The following is a 20,582-nucleotide window of genomic DNA, read 5'->3' on the forward strand; positions in this document are numbered from 1 at the left end:
TCAGTCTGTCCCTGTCCCCTCATGTCTTTACCAAGGTCGCAGAGGCTGCCCTGGCCCCGCTGAGGGAGAAGGGAATACGCATTCTCTATTATCTCGATGACTGGCTAATCCTAGCTCACTCGCGAGATCTACTGTGTGCACACAGGGACCTTGTGCTTCAGCACCTCGACTCAAGCTTCAGGTCAACTGGAAGAAGAGCAAGCTCTCCCCTGTGCAGAGCATCTCTTTTCTCAGTATGGAGTTGGACTTAGTCACTCTCAAGGCATGTCTTACGACTGAACGTGCTCAGTCAGTGCTGCCTGCCTGAAGACCTTCAGACAGAAGGTAGCGGCGCCAATGAAACAATTTCACGCCACAGTGCCGTCACACTTTCAGGTCTAGGTCGGACCTGGCATTTCTACGGGCAGGTGTTCTCCTAGAGCAGGTCTCAAGACGCGTTGTGGTCACGACAGACGCCTCGAACTCAGGCTGGGGCACCGTGTGCAACGGGCAGGCACCCAGTGGTACATCAACTGCTTAGAGTTGCTGGCAGTATTGCTGGCCCTGAGGAGGCTTCGGTCTTTGATTCAGAGCAAGCATGTTGTGGTCCGGAACGACAACACAGTGACTGTAGCGTACATAAACCGCCAAGGCAGTGTATGCTCACGTCACATGTCACAACTCGTCCGCCACCTCCTTTGGAGTCAGCAGACGTTGAAGTCTCAGCAAGCCACTCACCTCCTGGGCATCCTCAACCATGTAGCAGATGCGCTCTCATGGCAGGAACGCTCCGCGGGGAGCGGATACTCCACCCCCACGCAGTCCAGCTGATTTGTGAGAGATTCGGGGAGATGCAGGTAGACCTGTTCACCTCCAAAGTGTCCTCTCACTGCCCCCTTTGGTACTCCCTGTCCGAGGCCCCCCTCGGCACGGATGCCTTGGTGCACAGCTGTCTCGGGGGATACGCAAGTATGCGTTTCCTCCTGTGAGCCTTATTGCACAGACTCTGTGCAAAATCAGGGAGGACGAGCAGCAAGTCCTGTTCGTTGCGCTATACTGGCCCAACCGGATTTGGTTCTTGGATCCGATGCTCCTGGCAGTAGCACCTCCCTGGCGCATTCCCCTGAGGCAGAACCTTCTCACTCAGGGGCAGGGAACGCTCCAGCACCCGCGGCCGGACCTCTGAAATCTCCACGTCTGGCTTTTGGATGGGACGCAGAAGACCTAGCGTGTCTTCCACCAGCAGTGGTAAACACAATCACTCAGGCCAGAGCCCCCTCTATGAGGCAGCTATATGCCTTGAAGTGGCATCTCTTCATGAACTGGTGTTCTTCCTGTGGAGAAGACCCACAGAGATGCGCCATCGGGTCTGTGCTGTCCTTCCTTCAGGAAGGGCTGGAGAGACAACTGTCTCCCTCTACCCTGAAAGTGTACATGGCTGCCATAGCAGCTTACCATGATACACTGGACGGGAGACCCTCACGACAGTGCAACCTGATCAACAGGTTCCTCAAGGGCGCAAGGAGGTTGAATCCTCCTAGACCGCGCCTGATTCCCTCTTGGGATCTCTCTGTGGTCCTAACTGCCCTACAGAGAGCCCCCTTTGAGCCCCTGGAGCAGGCTGAGCTCAGCACTCTGTCTCTGAAGACAGCTCTCCTGGTGGCGCACACTTCCATCAAGAGGGTGGGGAACCTGCAGGCGTTCTCTGTTACCAGCGAATGCCTGGAGTTCGGGCCGGCACACTCTCATGTGATCTTGAGACCCCATGGCCAAAGTTCCCACCACTCCTTTTCGGGACCAGGTGGTGAACCTGCAAGCGCTCCATTCAGAGGAGGAAGTCCCAGCCTTGTCAAGGTGATAATGTGCGCCTTTTGTCCACAACAGTTCCCCGTATCCGGTGAACCCCGGACACCTCTTTAATTCTTAAGCACTATTCGATGACGAACTCGGTGGAGGAGTTATGGCACCAGGCCCAGTACTCGTGGTATACCCCTTTTCAGATGACCCCGTGTGCTCGGGCTCAGTGCTCCATACATGGTGATTCCCCTTGGTAATCCTGTATGATGAGTTTCCACTGTTCGGTTTCCCTGTAGGTGAACCCTGTGTTTCCCCTCGCCAGAGCTTTCTCTGCCTCAGCCACTGTTGCTGCGTACCCTCTCTTTAGATAGGGTCCTCCTGTGGTATCATTCCATATGTGAACTTCCCTGTTGGTAAGTCCATGTGAGGTATTCTCCACATGTTAACCTCCCTCCGGTAGGATGTGGTCTCCGTAGTGCCCTCCCTCCTGGAGAGGGAAGAGCACTTCCCAGTGCTATTCTAGAAAGTGCTTGGCGGAGTTTGCTTAACAGCAATCAGGTAAGGCTCCGCTGGTAGCTTCCTTGGGTAAGTGCCTCCTCCCCCCTTAACAGGACTAGGGAGACACCTTACCTAACTCGCTGGAAGGTCACGACGTGGTTGAGCGCTCACTGCAAGGCATGCAGCAGCTTGCCCCTGTCCACTCTTCTATACCTTGTGACACGGTTCAGCGCCTGCAGCATTTCCTATAGGAATCCCTAGTGTTACTACATCGACACACCGTCAAGTGAGTGACAGACAGGGAACGTCTTGGTTACTAATGTAACCTCTGTTTCCCGATGGAGGGAACGAGACGTTGTGTCCCTCCTGCCGCGGCGCTGAACCGGCTGCTGACATGGCTGGGACCCTCTATCGGCTCCTCAGCATAAATCTGTGTGAGTGGTGCATGCCATCTCCTTTTATACCCATATGTCCGGGGCGGAGAGTGGCATGCAAATTCCACTCGCCAGTTCTCATTGGCCTTTTCTATTTTAAGCAAAGGTGATTGGGGCTCTCAAGATCGAACCCCTAGTGTCACTATATCGACACAACGACTCGTTCCATTCATCAGGGAACAGAGGTTACATCAGTAACCAAGACGTTTTCAGTCAAGCTCAATGGACTGAGAAATGGGCCAAAAACAGAAATGCTTACTCACGTTTAATCCAAACCAGTGGTGACTGGTGCCTTGTGGGGAAGCACAGATTTTTTTGTGTTTTGGTGTCTGCATTGTTACTCCCTAAAACTGCTTCTCAATCTACTATTCAAAGTTAATGCTTAACTTCAACGAAAATAATTGATCAAGCTCAGAAATATTTTGCAACAAATAAAAATGCCATTAGGAAAAAAAGAAAATGGATTATGAAATCTAAAATAAATGTGTTATGACCAGTGGTGGAAGTGGCTGAGATTCAGTGGGGGGACCCTAGTTGGGGAGTCAGGGTACATTTATTTATGTATTTATTCATTTTCATCATTCTGGGGCACTTTCAGATAACCAGAGTCTATTCAAATAGAAATACATCTAAAATCTATAACAACATAACATTTATAGGCCTATACATTGTTATTGTGGACAAGCACTGATAGAGAAGCATTTCAGTTGGTTGCATATATTCCAGCTGCTTTCACGGAAGTCAACAAGCTTTCTTATGCTATTGACTAGAAGCACGCAGAAATCCAATTAATTTCCCTTAAAAAAAATTAACCAGTTTTAACTGTATCTCATAAAGTTTTAAATCTTCTAAATTCATTCCCCGCACTCCGTCCCCCAGCCTATGCCCTTATTTCCAGTCCTGGTTATGACAGATTGGAAATACCCGTGTCAGTTTTGCGACCCATAAGCACTCTGCTTTCGACAGCAGTGCTGTCAGTCACATACACCAGTGTTTGTTATTGGCCATTTGTTACAAATCCCTGCACATTTAAGAACTCGCTAAATCTTCAAATAAAGACAAAAAATCCCCCCAAAAAACAGGCAGAACAAAAATACAATGATTGAAAGTCATGTCCAATAAATAATCAGCTAAATTTCCATTGGAAAGAAATAACACTTATGATACTTCATAGGCTCACAATCATGTGTAAAGAGCCCCTTAACATCACTCTTTGACTTCAAAGACATGAATACTTTTTTCTAAGTCTGTCAATTTAATGCATTAAATCAGTTAATTTTATATGAAACAATGCTAAAAAAAAAAAAAAAAAAAAAATGCAATTAATTACATCACCGTGATAGTTAATTTTATTGTTAATATTAGCTAATTTTCCAACCCAATCAATTCAAGCTTGAAATACCACCTCCAGTGAGTGCAACTCCAGCTGTATAGACAATGCACTGCTGGCATTAACCCTTTTGGACGAACGATCAAACCTTTGTGATTACACAATGCTGGGCTCAGAGGCGTACGATCAAACTGGTGTGATCTGCATTCATGCAGCTGTTTACCAGCAAAAGAAATACTGAAGCAGTTGTCATAATGAACCAGCAGCTCAAACAGTCTTTTCAACAATATTACATCACAATATTTTTATTTTTTATGTTACAAAAATTCAAACAATCACTACATAAAAGTTTAAAGCTGTTATGTGGGCATGTTTTCTGATGTCAAATAAAGAATGTATATACTAGTTAGTCCACTTGAGTCTTCTCCCATTCCATCTGTCACTCAAACTTCCAGTGTAAAAAAGTGCAAGGGCTAGGTTTTAAGAGACTTCTATGTTTGAAGAACTCATAATCCCATGCTGCATTGTAATGTAAACAATATGGCGGGGTATAATCTGTCCTCTAATGCATCCGTTGTAAAGTATAAAGTGAGATCTTTTTTTTATTACAGCGTGCATTAAAGAACTCACTCTGGGGTATACATCTGTACAGGAAAAACTCAAGTGTGATAGGGTTAAGGCTATGTTCACATGCGATGGGAGAAAGGTACCTCAGGATGTTCCTGGCAGGGTACTCATTTTACAGGCTCCATATGGTTAGGATTAGGGAGGGGGGGGGGGGGGGGCGTATCTACTGCCTGCCAGGAACAAACCCAGGCACCTTTGTACAATGGACATATTGAACTGATTCAAATTCAAATCGGAATTATTCACTCATATGTGAATCTGACATTTTCAAATCTGATCAAGGCCACTTTCGTATGTAAATAAATCAGATACCTATCAGATTTTTTCTTATGTGCCTTCTGTGTGGAGTTATCTTGTTATGCCATCTTTGCCAAAAATAGCAATTAGAACACAAAAAAATCATATCAGTTCTCATATTTTGATTTATTAAGTATGGTTTCCTAAATTAATTTAAGCAACATTGTCAAAATATGTATAGATTATCCTATTTACAGTAAACGCATGTGACATCAAATAAAAAACAGTAGAGGTAATCCAAAAGTAATACAAAAATAATCAGATTAGATTACCTAAAAAAATATAATCCAAGAGATTACGTTACTGATTGCAATTTTATTCATATAATTTGTAATCAGTACCGGATTGCAATTCTGAAGAAATCTTCCCAGCACTGTATATAGGCCTGTTATGGTTTAAAACTTGTATTACCTATCTAGTTAACTCATTCAGTTCCTTTTTACGGAAGGAAAATAAAAATATAGGCTTCAGATGTTGGGTTTAGTGATTCATTTGGATTTCAAGTGCTAAAATATGTGCATGTAAAGATACAGATGCAGATTTATTTAACAGTGCCCTTTACTTGCATCACTCGTGCAGAAAACAGTGTCTAAGCTTTATTTCTCAAACTGTATCAAAATGCAAATGCAAGCCAATCAAATCTGAAATAATTCTAGATAACTCTTCTTACCATTGATTTTATGCTCATAATTAATAATATACATTCTTGAACTTCGATGGTAATTAAATCCCAAAGACTGCAGATGGCTTAAAAAAATAAATACAAATTAAAATAGCCTACATTATTTACAGTTGTGCTCAAAAGTTTGCATACCCTGGCAGAAATGTTGAAATGTTGGCATTGATTTTGAAAATATTACTGATCGTATCTTTTATGATCATATCTGATCACGTCTTTTATTTAAGGATAGTGATCATATGAAGCCATTTATTATCACATAGTTTTTTGGCTCCTTTTTAAATCATAATAATAACAGAATTCACCCAAATGGCATGAATGTTTGGCCTTGTTACAGACACACAAAGTGACACACACAGGTTTAAATGGCAATTAAAGGTTAATTTTCCACACTTGTGGCTTTTTAAATTGCAATTAGTGTCTGTGTATAAATAGTCAATAAGTTTGTTAGCTTCTCACGTGGATGCACTGAGCAGGCTAGATACTGAGCCATGGGGAGCAGAAAAGAACTGTCAAAAGACCTGCGTAACAAGGTAATGGAACTTTATAAAGATGGAAAAGGATATAAAAAGATATCCAAAGCCTTGAAAATGCCAGTCAGTACTGTTCAATCACTTATTAAGAAGTGGAAAATTCAGGGATCTCTTGATACCAAGCCAAGGTCAGGTAGACCAAGAAAGATTTCAGCCACAACTGCCAGAAGAATTGTTCAGGATACAAAGAAAAACCCACAGGTTACCTCAGGAGATATACAGGCTGCTCTGGAAAAAGACGGTGTGGTTGTTTCAAGGAGCACAATACGACGATACTTGAACAAAAATGAGCTGCATGGTCAAGTTGCCAGAAAGAAGCCTTTACTGCGCCAATGCCACAAAAAAGCCCAGTTACAATATGCCCCACAACACCTTGACACGCCTCACAGCTTCTGGCACACTGTAATTTGGAGTGACGAGACCAAAATAGAGCTTTATGGTCACAACCATAAGTGCTATGTTTGGAGAGCGGTCAACAAGTATTGTGCTCCTTGAAACAACCACACCGTCTTTTTCCAGAGCAGCCTGTATTTCTCCTGAGGATACCTGTGGGTTTTTTCTTTGTATCCTGAAAAATTCTTCTGGCAGTTTTGGCTGAAATCTTTCTTGGTCTACCTGACCTTGGCTTGGTATCAAGAGATCCCTGAATTTTTCACTTCTTTATAAGTGATTGAACAGTACTGACTGACATTTTCAAGGCTTTGGATATCTTTTTATATCCTTTTCCATCTTTATAAAGTTCCATTATCTTGTTACACAGGTCTTTTGACAGTTCTTTTCTGCTCGCCATTGCTCAGTATCTAGCCTGCTCAGTGCATCCATGTGAGAGCTAACAAACTCATTGACTATTTATACACAGACACTAAATGCAATTTAAAAAGCCACAGGTGTGGGAAATTAACCTTTAATTGCCATTTAAACCTGTGTGTGTCACCTTGTGTGTCTGTAACAAGGCCAAACATTCAAGGATATGTAAACTTTTGATCAGGGCCATTTGGGTGATTTCGGTTATCATTATGATTTAAAAAGGAGCCAAACAACTATGTGATAATAAATGGCCTCTTATGATCACTATCCTTAAATAAAAGACATTTTTTTTTTTTTTTTTGCATGCTCAGTCATATTTTCACAATTTCAATTTCACAATTTCTGGCAGGGTATGCAAACTTTTGAGCACAACTGAATCAAGACTGTCTTTCTACATCACTTGCTGATATGATATAGGCTACGGTATTATTAGGCATAGAGGCATTAAGTGTCCTATCTGCGTTAAAAATAAAAATAAATATTGCTAATTAAAATTATACGCATTCTCAGGTGCATCAGATTTGAACAAAAAAATCAGATTTGGGCCACATTCAGCTGCGGTCTGAACGTTGCATAAGTGACCAAGTGTAAACAATTCCAAACACTATTGGGAGCATTCAGTCAGAAGGCTGGTGGGAAAAGAGTGAGACACACAAAGACCCTGAAACACACATACCACCCACATCACATTTTATGTAAAGGTACTGATGGTACCGCTCTAATTGTGCATGCTCTAATTCAATCTCACCCCAATTTCACATATCACAAGAAGAGCACTTTCGCCAGAAAGCCTCCTCACTTTTCAGGGCCGGTCAGGCAATCAGCCACAGTAATGCTTATTTAACATCCAATTTAAATTCTATCAATGAGATGTTATTAAGGGCAGACTCACTTTCCTCTTTTTATATGCTGATGCTAATCGCCTCTCTTACAATATGTGTGTGAGAGAGAGAGATCTTCTCAGGCCACTGCTCAGGGCTATATAATGCAAATTAAAGAGTCCACATCAACCCAGAAAAACATCTTCAATGAGATCTGTGCCGCTGTGAAATTATATGCAGGTTATATTTATATATACACTGTGAACCTTGAAACCCAAAAATTGTGTCACATAATTATAGGCTAATGTAATTATTTAACACTGTGGCTGTTAAACTGGATTATTCGTCTGGGCTTTTAGTGAAATCGCTTGTAACATGAGGTCTCTAATGAGCATCTGTTGGTCTGAAAAACATCTATATTTCAATCAGTGCTTCATCTTGCCTTCACTCTACACTTTTAAAAGGAACAAATCGCTTTTGCAGAACAGCTTAAACAGAAATTGCTTTTAAGTTGTTTGTGTGCATGTCCGACCCCAGGCAGAGCCATCGTTGATTTCATAGGCTTCAACAATTGTTAGCAGGACCCATAGGAAAGAAAGATTATCACACTTTATACTGTGTCTTTAACTATTATGTACTAACATAAAAATAAATAATAAAAAAAGCATACAATACAATAGATTTACTATGTAACTACATGTTATTCTGCAAAATTCTCACAAGATTCACATTTGGTGCTACTAAGGTTGAGGTACGTGTAGGTTTAGGAGTAGGCAGGGCCGTAGCAAGAGGGGTGAAAGGTGGTAATGATTCTATGGGCCCACAGGTCCGGGGGGCCCCACGACAAATTCGAAACTGTATTTTTTAATAGGAAAGGGGCCCAAAGCAATATACGGTCAGAGGCCCCAGAATACCCAGCTACGGCCCTGGGAGTAGGGGTAGGGTTAGGGGTTAGAGTTAGGTTTCAGGGTAAGGGTTGGGTTAGGTTTAGAGAGCAAATGGAGACTTTTCCTCCTGGAAGATTTTTTCTCCAGAGAAAAAAGAGCCCAGTAGCCCCATATGTGTCTCCTCTAGAGTCTCAGAGGAGAACTCAACAATGTTTCAAACTGTGCTCAGAAGATTCAAAGTCTGCAATCAAAATGTTTCCAAGACCAAATTACCATAGCTATGCTATCCACATAAATTGAATAGCTCTCTGTACTCTTACTGTACGTCAACAATTGTCTCACTCGAGTCTATTTTTTTTTCTAGGGAATTTTAGGGGTTGACAGTTCATAGTTTTGAAATTTAAACAAACTAGTACCTGTAAATGAAAGAGAAACTTATGAGCAATAAACTTTTCTACTGGAAAATTAACATTTACTCCAAAGCCAACTACTCTTACTTCACATAACCATATTATCCAAAAGCATGGGCATCTTTGTAGCTTCACTCTATGCAAGGTAAAATGTAGAATAAGCCAGTTATCATCACAAAATAAACATGGACAAAGTGATCAGGATGTGAATATGCAGCGGTTTGATAAGCAGCCATGCAATAATCCCTCTTCCTACCTAATCAATTAAAAAATGGACATCAAATATTAATTTTAGTTTATTTTAGGAGCTTACCCTGTCTACACTGGGCACATCTGTTAATGTGAAGTGATGTGGCTACTGTGTGTCGAAGTGAACATTCTAAATGACACGCAGAAAGCATGGACCAATCAGCTGTGAGTTTAAGTAGATTTCAGCAATGGTTAAATGGAAAAAAAAAAAAAAAAAAAACTGTATCCTACTTTATTTTCAATGAAAATCCACTGGTGTAAACATTCACTTATTATATCATTATTACTGAAATGTTATTGATGCTAAAACTGCATATAAATGTGGTAAGAAACAGAAGATTATTTAAATGAGTAGACCAGACACCAGAAACATCACAAGCTAGCTTTAATGTAGCAGTCAGAAGTTAGGACGGGATAATAAAGTGGCATTGCAGCATGCAGTAGTTCTGAAGCAATTCAGCACTGGAAATGTAAAAGCAGCGTAGTTCTAGCGGGAAGACTTGCAGCTGTACATCATCGCACCATTTGCTAGGTAACTCCTAGCAAATCATATGTCAGCCATCGCTTTATATGTCTGCCCACAATCTATCACATTGCTGTTTCAGTGTGCTAACACAGCAACCTCCACCACCACACCGCCACCAGTTGAGTCCCGTCATGCATGAGGGTAGGCTCCTCGCCCCTGCCTCCTATCTCCGGCAGGATCTGATGGTTCCGAGTACAACTTCTTCGGACCGCCAGACGGGGCTCACACCAAAGAGAGACATTACATTTCTGTTACATATTCATCAAATAAATGTAATCTAAAACTGTTTTCAAGTCTGCGAGTCTTCCTGATAGAACGGACACTTTCGGTGTAAACAACTTCATTGATTATAATGGGATCTATTTGCTTCTGTCGTGACGCAATGCTTGCATCAGCTGTAGACAGGGTGTAACTTTAAGTCAACATGAAACAACATTTGCAATCCATATCACAGTCATAATGTTTCCGAATTAAACAAAATTATCAATGTGAAAAATTTGGAATTGATTGGATTGTGGAAAATGATCATACCATTCCAGAATTTGCAGACGGAGAACTAGTCCCCTCTGAAACATTGCTGGCTTTAACTAACCCTAACCCCTAACCCTAACCTTGACGTCAGCAGAAACAGAAAGTTGTGCTCACTCACTTGGTTCTGGAATGAAGCACACCAGCCAGCTCCGAGGTGAATCACAACATTACAAACTTTGATTTGAAGCAAAAACTTATTAGTATTAGAAAAAGTATTAGATAATCAGACAAAAAGACAAAGGTACAAGATGTACTAATGCTGCATTCCATTCAGTTTCCTACTAGGAAAAAAGTGCAATGGAACGCCACTTGAAGTTGGATTTCCAACTTGGAAACTCGTGCAGAAATCTTCAACTCTGATTTCGCTGAGATGCAGATGTGTGACATCAAACATGTCGGCACCCAGGGAGACATACAGTTAGTGAAAAACATTTTCTTTTATTAAATAATATCAATAAATGAGTCAAATTTCCAACATTACAAGATATTAAAGTGTGTTTAATGAACGTTTGTTGAGAAAGGTGTACAAAGCATTGTAAATTATACTCTCTTTTGATAATTGTACACTTGTAGCACAAATGTTAGCGCTGCAGCATTGTTTATCAAATGGGATTCTAGGAGACGTCTCTGGTGTCAGTCAAACACCTGCCAAGCTACGGTAGCACTGCAGTTTGTTTCCTTACTTGTCATGTTCTGAGCATCAGGCAATGGAATGCCTTTATGGTTGGAGGTCAGAGATATCAAGTAGTAATATTCCGACTTTGTGTTAAATGCAGTATTAATGTCTTTCATGAGGGACTGAACTACAATACCATGAAGCATTACAAATGACTTAACCAATTAAAAAAGGGGAATATATAAAAGTACTGATTTTAAGTTGTTTATTTTAAGTATAGAGACATTATATTTTAATTTTATTGCAAAATATTCAAATATACAAAAATATTTAAGTAGTTTGAGAGTGTCATGAGAAGGAAAGATCAAAAATCTCCAATTGCATGGCACTTTTTAGAAGCTGGTCACTCGGTATCTGCTCTAACTTCTTTGGTTATTGAACAAGTTAAGCATCCACATGGGGGGCAATATAGAACGGATACTCCTACAGAAAAAACCCCGATAGATATTACACTTAAAATCTTTACATCCCCTGGGAATGAATTAATATTGTTCCATCAGCTGTTTTCTATAGGATTATTATGACGCATCTCTATTTGTACGTGCTTATGATTTGAATCATGGTATATTTGCAAATATAACTATGTACAGTTTACTTTTGTAAATACATGTAGACATTTTTGAATATCGGGTGATTGTTGTACTATGCCCATGTTTTTGAATTATGCATGATCCACATTTGCATTGACATAATTGATATAATGGTATAATGTATATATGACACAAAATATAATTCCTTACTGATTTGTGTGCACACAACAATTCTTCTTTGAATAATGAATATTATTGGTATATGGTTGTGTTATAATAATATAATGGGTAATTTTTGTATATGTAATTTTTATGTAATTTGTGTCCTTCTCCATCTCCTGATATATACACGTAGATTCTTGATAACTTGTTTTTGTTACTTTAGCAATATATATGTATGCTGGTATACCATATAAAGAGGTAATATGTATGTCTATAACATTTAGCAAACATTTGTATATTTTTAAGTCTATTCTATTTGGACAAATACGGTAAATACACAATAGGTGTGCTATTGTTAACGGGACACTGATGACGATAACGTTTTGTCTTTGCACTGAGCACTTTTGCACTTTTTGGCCTCTCAATAAATGAAACAACTGTAAGATTTTCTAAACATTGTGTGCGAGCTTCCCCTCTCTTTTGGACTAATGTAGTTCTTCACCAGGAATTCTGCTATTAAATGCAATATTATAAAAAATAAAGTTGAAATAATATGGACTGAAAGCAGAAGCAGAAGCATACAATTAACAACCTTGGAGCTCACGTAAGGTCTGTCTTTAATGGTTTATGAGTAATCGTTAAAAATCAATTCCACTTTGGAGAAAATAAATGGGATTTTTACTGAACCCAACTGTTGCGCTCTATAAGAACAAGAACGTGTACTGGGAATGTCAGTAGGATCCATTTTGATTTCATGTTGACCTTAAAGCTTAAGTATGTAATTTCTGCACCACTAGTGCCACCAATCGGAATTGCCGTTGGTCAAACAAACAGATAGTCCCACGCCATTGGTCAAGTCAATGTTACTGTCTCTCTTGAGACTGACTGCTCAAAACAGGAATTTCCATAGCGCTACAGAGACAGTGTTTACAATTTTTAAGAAAATTAACCTATGGGGGACCTGGGTAGCTCAGCAAGTAAAGATGCTGACTATCACACCTAGAGTTGCAAGTTTGAATTCAGGGCATGCCAAGTGACACCAGTCAGGCTTCCTAAGCAACCAGTTGGCCCGGTTGCTAGGGTGGGTAGAGTCATGTTGGGTTAACCTCCTCGTGGTTGCTATAATGTGGTTCTTGCTCATGGTGGGGTGTGTGGTGAGTTGTGCTTGGATGCCGTGGAGAATAGCATGAGCCTCCACACGCGCTAGGTCTCCACGGTAACACGCTCAACAAGCCACATGATAAAATACCCAAATTGACTGTCTCAGACGCAGAGGCAACTGAGATTCGTCCTCTGGATTTAGACAAGTCACTACGCCACCACAAGGACTTAGAGCACATTGGGAATTGGGCATGCCAATTTGGGAAGAAAAGAGGAGAAAATCCCCCAAAAATAAAATAAAAATTAACCTATGAAAGGCTTACTTAAAGTTGTCTCTGAATATTAATTTGGGATAAAAGAAAGTATTTTAACTCAGAAAAAGTTACATACTTCAGCTTTACAGTCCCTGTGAAGTAATTTGATGAGCACGACTCGATTTGGTGTTTTGATGTATTTCCTACTGAAACAGGAACTGGGGGAGGCAAATGTCGAACGACACGTACCATTTTAAGCCAATAGGCTTTAGTTTACAGCCACACACAAACACACATAGCTCTTTCCACCGTGCTGCTCATATCAGAGCCGCTTACTGGGGAAACTTGAGAAGTGATCTCAATACCGACCAGCATTTCTAAAGACTTGAGGATGAATGATGATCTCTAACTAAACACGTTACTGCATAACCAGCCCACAAACAAACAGCGCATCGCGGCCTTTGTTTATAACAAGGCTAGAGCCAGTGCCAATACAGATAAATAAGCAACAAGTGAGTAAAAAGATAATATAGTCAAGTTTTAAATCACAATAAACTAAGCATAAAGAATAAAGAACAATTACATGAGCTGAACATCCCAATAAATCTCCAGTTTATATAAATCAAATCAAAATCAAATCTCTTTATTGTCACTCAACCATATACACAAGTGCAACAGTGGGTGAAAGTCTTGGGTGCGGTTCCAAGCAACATAGCAGTATGACAATTACAATAAACATCTGATTTACACATAACGCAGTTTACACATCTGTTACACAACACAATATACACCTAATAATATACAATATACAGTATACACAAAATAAGAAGACTGTGTACAATAAAATTACACTGTACAGACATCCAAGTTTCTGTAAGGCAGATAATGCAGCAGTCCCTCATCTCTCGTTGGAAAGAGATCCGTGCTCTCATCTCACAGAGCTTATTGTCCAGAGACTGATCATTTGCCAGTAGAATACTGGGTAGCTGGAGTCAATTTGTGCGATGTCTTAGTCTGATGAGAATGCTGGCTCTTCTTCCCCTTTTCCGGCTGCGTTTCCGCGGCTGGGCTGCCCAGACAAAGGGCTCCGCTGTCGTGTTTGTAAACAGTGAGTCAGCATTGAGGTATTTAAAGTCCGGTTTTCGGTGTGCTATTGCAGAATCAATGTCCAAAAGTGTTTGTCTATCATAGACAATAAGGCAGACAACATCCAAGACAAAAAACATACGAATTGTAGACAAAACAAACAAAAAACTGCAACACTGGGTTGGAGCTCGCAACACAGCAGCTATACTCGGCGCCATCTTGAGCCTCAAGTAAACTCAAGTAAATTTCCTCACGTCCAGCTCCCGCGTTGGCGCGTCCCATTCAGAAGTAATCAACCCTATGACCAATTCCCTTCAAAGACAATTACCCTTCACTGAGGGAGCTCTAGATGGCTGAATGGCGATAATGGTCAGTTAGAACTCACGTTTTAAGTGATTCTTATTGGAAATTTTGTTTGGAACGACCCACATCATGGATTGTGTTCCCTTCTAATTGCTCTGCGAAGGCATGATCAGTGCCAGTTAGAACACAACCAAACGCATTGAACAGAGGTAGGGGGAGGGTGGGTTTTAGTTCTAGAAAAAGTTCGATTGGACAAGGTTTCTGAACCTCTATGTGACGTCAAGGATGTTTTTAGCCGGAAGAGAGAGACTGGGTTGTTGACATGACATGGCATTTTCACTGTCACACAAGATAAAAATTAATAAATAGTATTGGCATCATTTAAAAATGCATTAAATGATTAAACAATTCATTTCTTCATTTCATTTCATTTTATTTATTTTTGACCATTTTCCGTGTTTTAATTGCAATAATTAAACTACTTTCTGTTTTTGCAGAACATTTGTACTGTTATAGTGATGATATGATGTATGATGATACTGCTATTCAGTGTCATGAAAATAAATACTTATAAAAGTGAAATAACAGAGGTTCGGGAGTAACATGCCAATTTTAATCTGACAAATCACAGCCCGCTAGCAGGAGTATATAAGCCGCAGTTTACCTGCTTCCCGTGACAGATTTTCTTGGCATCCCGCCTCCTCCCCATCTCCACCTATTTTCAGATATTCACTATTCATCTAAGGGTACGTTTACATGAAAACGATATACTAAAAACGGAAAGTTTCGCGTATAGACGACAACGTTGTCAAAACGATCCCAGTTCACACGGATCCGCGAAAACGACTAAAATGCTGTATTATGCATGCCAGGCCAGTAGTTGGTGATGTCACTTTGTAAAGAAACACTACGCGCCTGCGCACATAAGCATTCTTCCACAGAGCGGTGAATACAAACAATGAAAATGGCGATCGCTGGTCGTAGTAGTGATGCAGTAAATCTACAATTTGCTGGAGAAGCGTCAGTAAACTCAAAATCTTGAGCAGCACAAACACAGTCCTGTAGTCCGCCATTGTAATTTTGAATGTCTCTCGCGTTGTTTTGAAGTACTTGCACGCATGCCTATAGACTGAACACGTAATACACATGCGCATGACGTCATTGTTTTCACAAATTCGCGTTTTTGTATGTTTACACGGAGACGGTAACGGCATCGTTTTCAAAAACGTGCACTTTGAAACCCATTTTCAAAAGTTTGCATTTTCAGGCCCCAAAACGCCATTGTTGTGTAAACGAACAGCCAAAACACATAAAAAGTTTTCCGTTTTTAGTTGAAAAAGTTGTTGTGTAAACGGCCCCCAAGTAAGTAAAGTCTGGGGGGATTGGTGTAATCAGGACTCAAGTTGAGTCTTGAGCTCTGAGCCCTCCAATATCAGACAGCAGGCCAAGTATGCTTTACTCTTTTGAAGATTACATTTACATGCAAACTACTGAAGTATAAAATGTGGTCCTTCATTTTTGGATTCTTTCATTTTTGGACAGAAAGAACTGAGGGAGAAAAATGACTGGGAGAGAGAGAACACAAAAGTATAGAGAGAAATTTAACAGGGATCCACACCGAAGGGAGGAGATCCTAAGAAACCGATGAAGAAAGTAAATAGTTTAAATGTTGCTTTGAAAAATGCAACAATTATATTTAAAAATTTCAATCATCTTTCATTCAGTTAAATAGAAATGCTTGACTGTAATACATCTTATTTCTCTTCAATCCAACAACTACCATTTCTGTCCTTTAGTGTGACATAATGTCCTATGGTGTGACACACATAAAAGAACCAAAGATTTATTTTTTAACTCAAAATATGTTTAAAAAAACTGTTGAATATTGCATTAGAGTAGATATAATCATCACTCATCTTAAACTGGTATAATTTTCAACATTTTTGAAAGGATGACAGCAAAGTTTGACTTGCATTTAATGAAAATGTCCAACAGGTAATGGGGGGGGGGGGGGGGTGCTATTCATAATTTCATAATAAATAAAAAACACCATATGAAAATAAGTGAAAAAAATTTGTTCAGTGAAAATGTTCAAAAAACAGTGAAAGAATTGACAAAGTTAGTGACCCCTTATATTTTCTTAAATATCAGACTTTACACTACATAAATGTTTTTTTTTTTTTTTTGTTTGTTTGTTTTTAAATTGTGCTTTACAAAAAAATAGGTTTTTACTGCATATTTGTCAACTACCCGACTGCAGATTTTAAATGCTTATATCTTCTGAAAACAAATGATGTCAACATTTAGATATACACTAGCATATAGATGACCTTAAAGCTAATAGATATGGACTAAAATCAGAAAAACTTTAATTTTGATTTCACAGGGCTTTTAAAGCTTCTGATAAAAAAAAATAAATAAATAAATAAATAAAAAAAAAAACAATAGCTCAGCAATGTAGGAAATTGTTTTGCCTGGCACAACATTCAATTATACTGTTTAGACACCACAAACAGAATGCAGTGAATGTATGATTGACCAATCAGAAAAAGTATTTCAGAGAGCCATGTAATAATTTGATTTATACAGTCCTCTAATCTGATTGGACAAGTGGTGTTCCAAGGGTGCTGATTTTTAATATGAACTATATGGATAGATTTTTTCCTGAAGTGTTTTCTCTCAATCCAGGATCAATCGGATCATGTTTCTCTCTCCAGCAAGCGAAGATGTGGAATGGAAGTCCTAGACTGGAGTTGGAGCAGAATGATTACAGGCTACTTTTCCCTCAATCGTACTGTTACAGTGAACATCTGCATGACTACTGTATTATTATTACCTGCAGCATTCTTGTTTGTGTGATATCTTTTGTGTGATCTTGTTTGTGTGACATTGCTTAAATAACAGGAAAAGTTTGGTTATTTAGCTGGTGGCTTTGCAGGTTCACTTGTCTCTCTTTTGGATCAAGATTTTAATCATGACATTTCAGCTGTAGGGAAGCTCGGGGGGCATTAAAAAACAATTTGCAATGTCAAGCTACTTTTTCCTCTATTTTTCTTTAACTTGCGAGACTGTTTGGAGTAAATCGGAGAAAGAGAAAGTTTTGATTTCACAGAGAGTCTCTGCTCACAGCATCACCTCAAGTCCACTCTGACGGCAAAAATCTGAGTTCAGCAACCTCACTACGGATCTCTACTCATTACCCACGCTCCATTCTGCCCTCTTCTCCTTTACCTCTCCACATCCCGTCTGCCTCGAGCGCACCCTCTCCAGCGCTCATGCTGGTTTGATACATGTCCAACATTCTTTTGTATTGCACCTGTTTTCATGTCCTCTGCACTTCAAATTTTTTCTTGTGCTTCACTTTTTACTTGCCAACCGCTGTAACGCACACACATTTTCTTTCCATATTTTATGTCCAGGAACTCTGAGCTTGAGTTGAGTCTCACAGTCTCATAAAGTGAGGAGACTAACAACTTATTTGGACAGGGTTGTGCGCCATTCAGAAATAAATTGGGACTGTTTTATGCTCTTACACATTATTATTATTTTTTATTATTATTGATATGTGTTGTGTGTGTTGTGATGTGTTGGTAACTATTTTTTTTTTTTCTTTACTTGCTGATTATCTTGGCCAGGACACTCCTATAAAAGAGATTTTAGTAAAACTTTACAATTTGGTTCCATTAGTTAATTCATTAGGTATCATGAACTAACAATGAACAATATATATATATATATATATATATATATATATATATTTTACAGCATTTATTAATCTTTGTTCATGTTAATTACAAAATTAAAAAAAAAAAATAATAATAATAATAATTGTCAGTTCAAAGTGCATTAACTAATGTTAACATAATGTTAACAACTTTAGATTTTTTAAAACAATATTAGTATATGATTAAATTAACATGAACCAAGATTATTAAGTGCTGCAAAAGTACTGATCATTGTTAGTTCATGTAAACTAATGTTGTTAACTAATATTAACTAATGGAACCTTATTGTAAAGTGTTTCCAAGAATTTTAATCTCAGAGAGGCTTATTTCCTGGTTAAATAAAGGCAGAATTAAAATGTAATGAAATTCAAAGAAATGCTGTAAATGTAGTTTTTAATTATACATTTATTAATGTTTTAACATTATCCATAAACATGTTTTTGTACACACAACATATGGGGTATTGCCAGAAACATTATGAAACAATAGGACACTGAAATTTGCTATTAATTTAATTGATAATTAATTAATCAATTACATAATATATTTTTAATAATGTATATGTAAATATTATACAAATTATATATTTACATATTTATATAAATATATTTTTTACTTAATTATTTTTTTTAAATAATTTTAATGTAATATACTGAATATTTCAATACATTAAATAAATTAACTTTCACATTTTATAGACAATGATGAAAGAACATCTAATTTCCCAGAATGATCTAACTGAGCCCATATTTTGATGGCAGGCTTAATTTGTATAAAGTTGTCTAAAAACAATGTGAATAATTTTGTAGAACTGTATTTCTTTTTTTCTTTTTTTACATTTTTATGGCTGTGATAATTGTTTTGAGAAAACTGCACATTAGGGAATAAACAATAATTAGTCAAAACAATCTGTAATTGTTTGTTTTGTCAAAAACTTTTGAGTGATTGTTGAATTTCAATTCATTAAATTCCTCTTCCTAGCATTCGCATTCAAACTCCCAATTCAACATCCTGTGGGGTGTGGCGAATTCAATTTAATTTCAACTCATGAATGGAAAGGAAGTCAATTCTTGCATTTTTAATTTTAGTCATAATCACTTCCTGTTCTCCCTTCCTGTTTACACACCTGTACCCTGTTAATAACGTCCAGCAGTGATGATCTGCACTGTCTAATTTTGTATGAATTGACTAAGAGAGCCCACACAGTCTTACACTAATTATAAAATCAATTTGATTGACTGAAAGTTTATAAAGGGAAGATGAAATTCTGTTTCCTTGTATGGATTCAACCAAGATGGATAAACACTTTTTGAACACAACAGTAAGGACAAAGGACAAGAAGTTATGAGAAAGGAAAAAGGACAAGTATCTACGTAGTGTCTTATACGTGATGAATACACTACCAGTCTAAAGTCTGCACACATCTACTCATTCCTTACTAATACTATTTTCCACATTTTAAAATCACAGTAAAGTCACTTCTTCTTTTTTTTTTTTTTTTTCAGTATTTTTTCCCAACAAAATCATATCAAGGGACAATTTATGTTTGTCAGCAAAATTAATTTTAATCATTTAAGAATGAGCCTTTAGATCTAAAGGTTAAGCTGATTAGAAACATACATTCTGTCAAGTGTGTAAAAACTTTTCATTGTATTGCTGCATTCCATTCAATTTGGAAAGTCTGAATTTCCAACTTCCTACATAGAAAAGTGCAATGGAACACCACTTTAAGTCGGACTTCAAACTTGAAAATGGAAATCCACAACTCAGATTATTGATTTCAAGATAGAGGTGCATGACTTCATGCAAACATGCTGGTACCCAGGGAGATAAAAATTACTGATCAACATTCACTTTTAAGCAAATAAAAACATAAGTGAGTCAAAGCTTCTACATTTCATAATACTAAAACTTGTTTGTCAAACATTTGAAGAGACAGGAGTGTAAAATACTTAAAAATATATTCTCCTTTTGACAATCGCACACCTGTAAAACAAATGCTATCATTGCATAGCATCGTTTATACTCTGCAATCTAGTTGCTAGGGAAGTTTTGTTTCCTTATACGTCATCTTCCAAGTATCGGCCAGTGGAATGCCTTCATGGTCGGAGATTGGAGATATTAAGTAGGAATATTCCACATCTGACTTTGAATGGAATGCAACATTGGTCAGAGCTATGTTATACTGATACCTACTTCAGCAGTAAACAGCCACTGCCTGAAGGGGGCGCTGTCCAGAGCACCTGTATTCTGGTCCTCCTGCGGGGGGTGCTCTCTGTCACTGCAGGGGGGCAGTTCATCATAAATTGTGAGTCTTCCTCATCAATGATCTGCAGAACA

The 20,582-nt window shown here is 38.7% G+C and overlaps 1 protein-coding gene across 2 annotated transcripts in view; it reads right to left on the reverse strand.

The window, feature by feature from the left end:
- Window positions 1-20,582, reverse strand: part of LOC127456309 (spondin-1-like) — a 286,387-nt gene that overhangs the window by 216,296 nt on the left and 49,509 nt on the right. For both annotated transcript variants that reach the window (XR_007899817.1, XM_051724739.1), the window contains exon 3: window positions 20,439-20,572. Coding sequence is in view for 1 of the 2 variants with exons in the window: in XM_051724739.1 (XP_051580699.1) it covers window positions 20,439-20,572 (134 nt within the window). In the remaining variant the exon portion in view is untranslated. The remainder of the gene's footprint in view (window positions 1-20,438; window positions 20,573-20,582) is intronic.

This window comes from Myxocyprinus asiaticus, chromosome 18, assembly GCF_019703515.2.
Source record: "Myxocyprinus asiaticus isolate MX2 ecotype Aquarium Trade chromosome 18, UBuf_Myxa_2, whole genome shotgun sequence".
Taxonomy (NCBI): Eukaryota; Metazoa; Chordata; class Actinopteri; order Cypriniformes; family Catostomidae; genus Myxocyprinus; species Myxocyprinus asiaticus.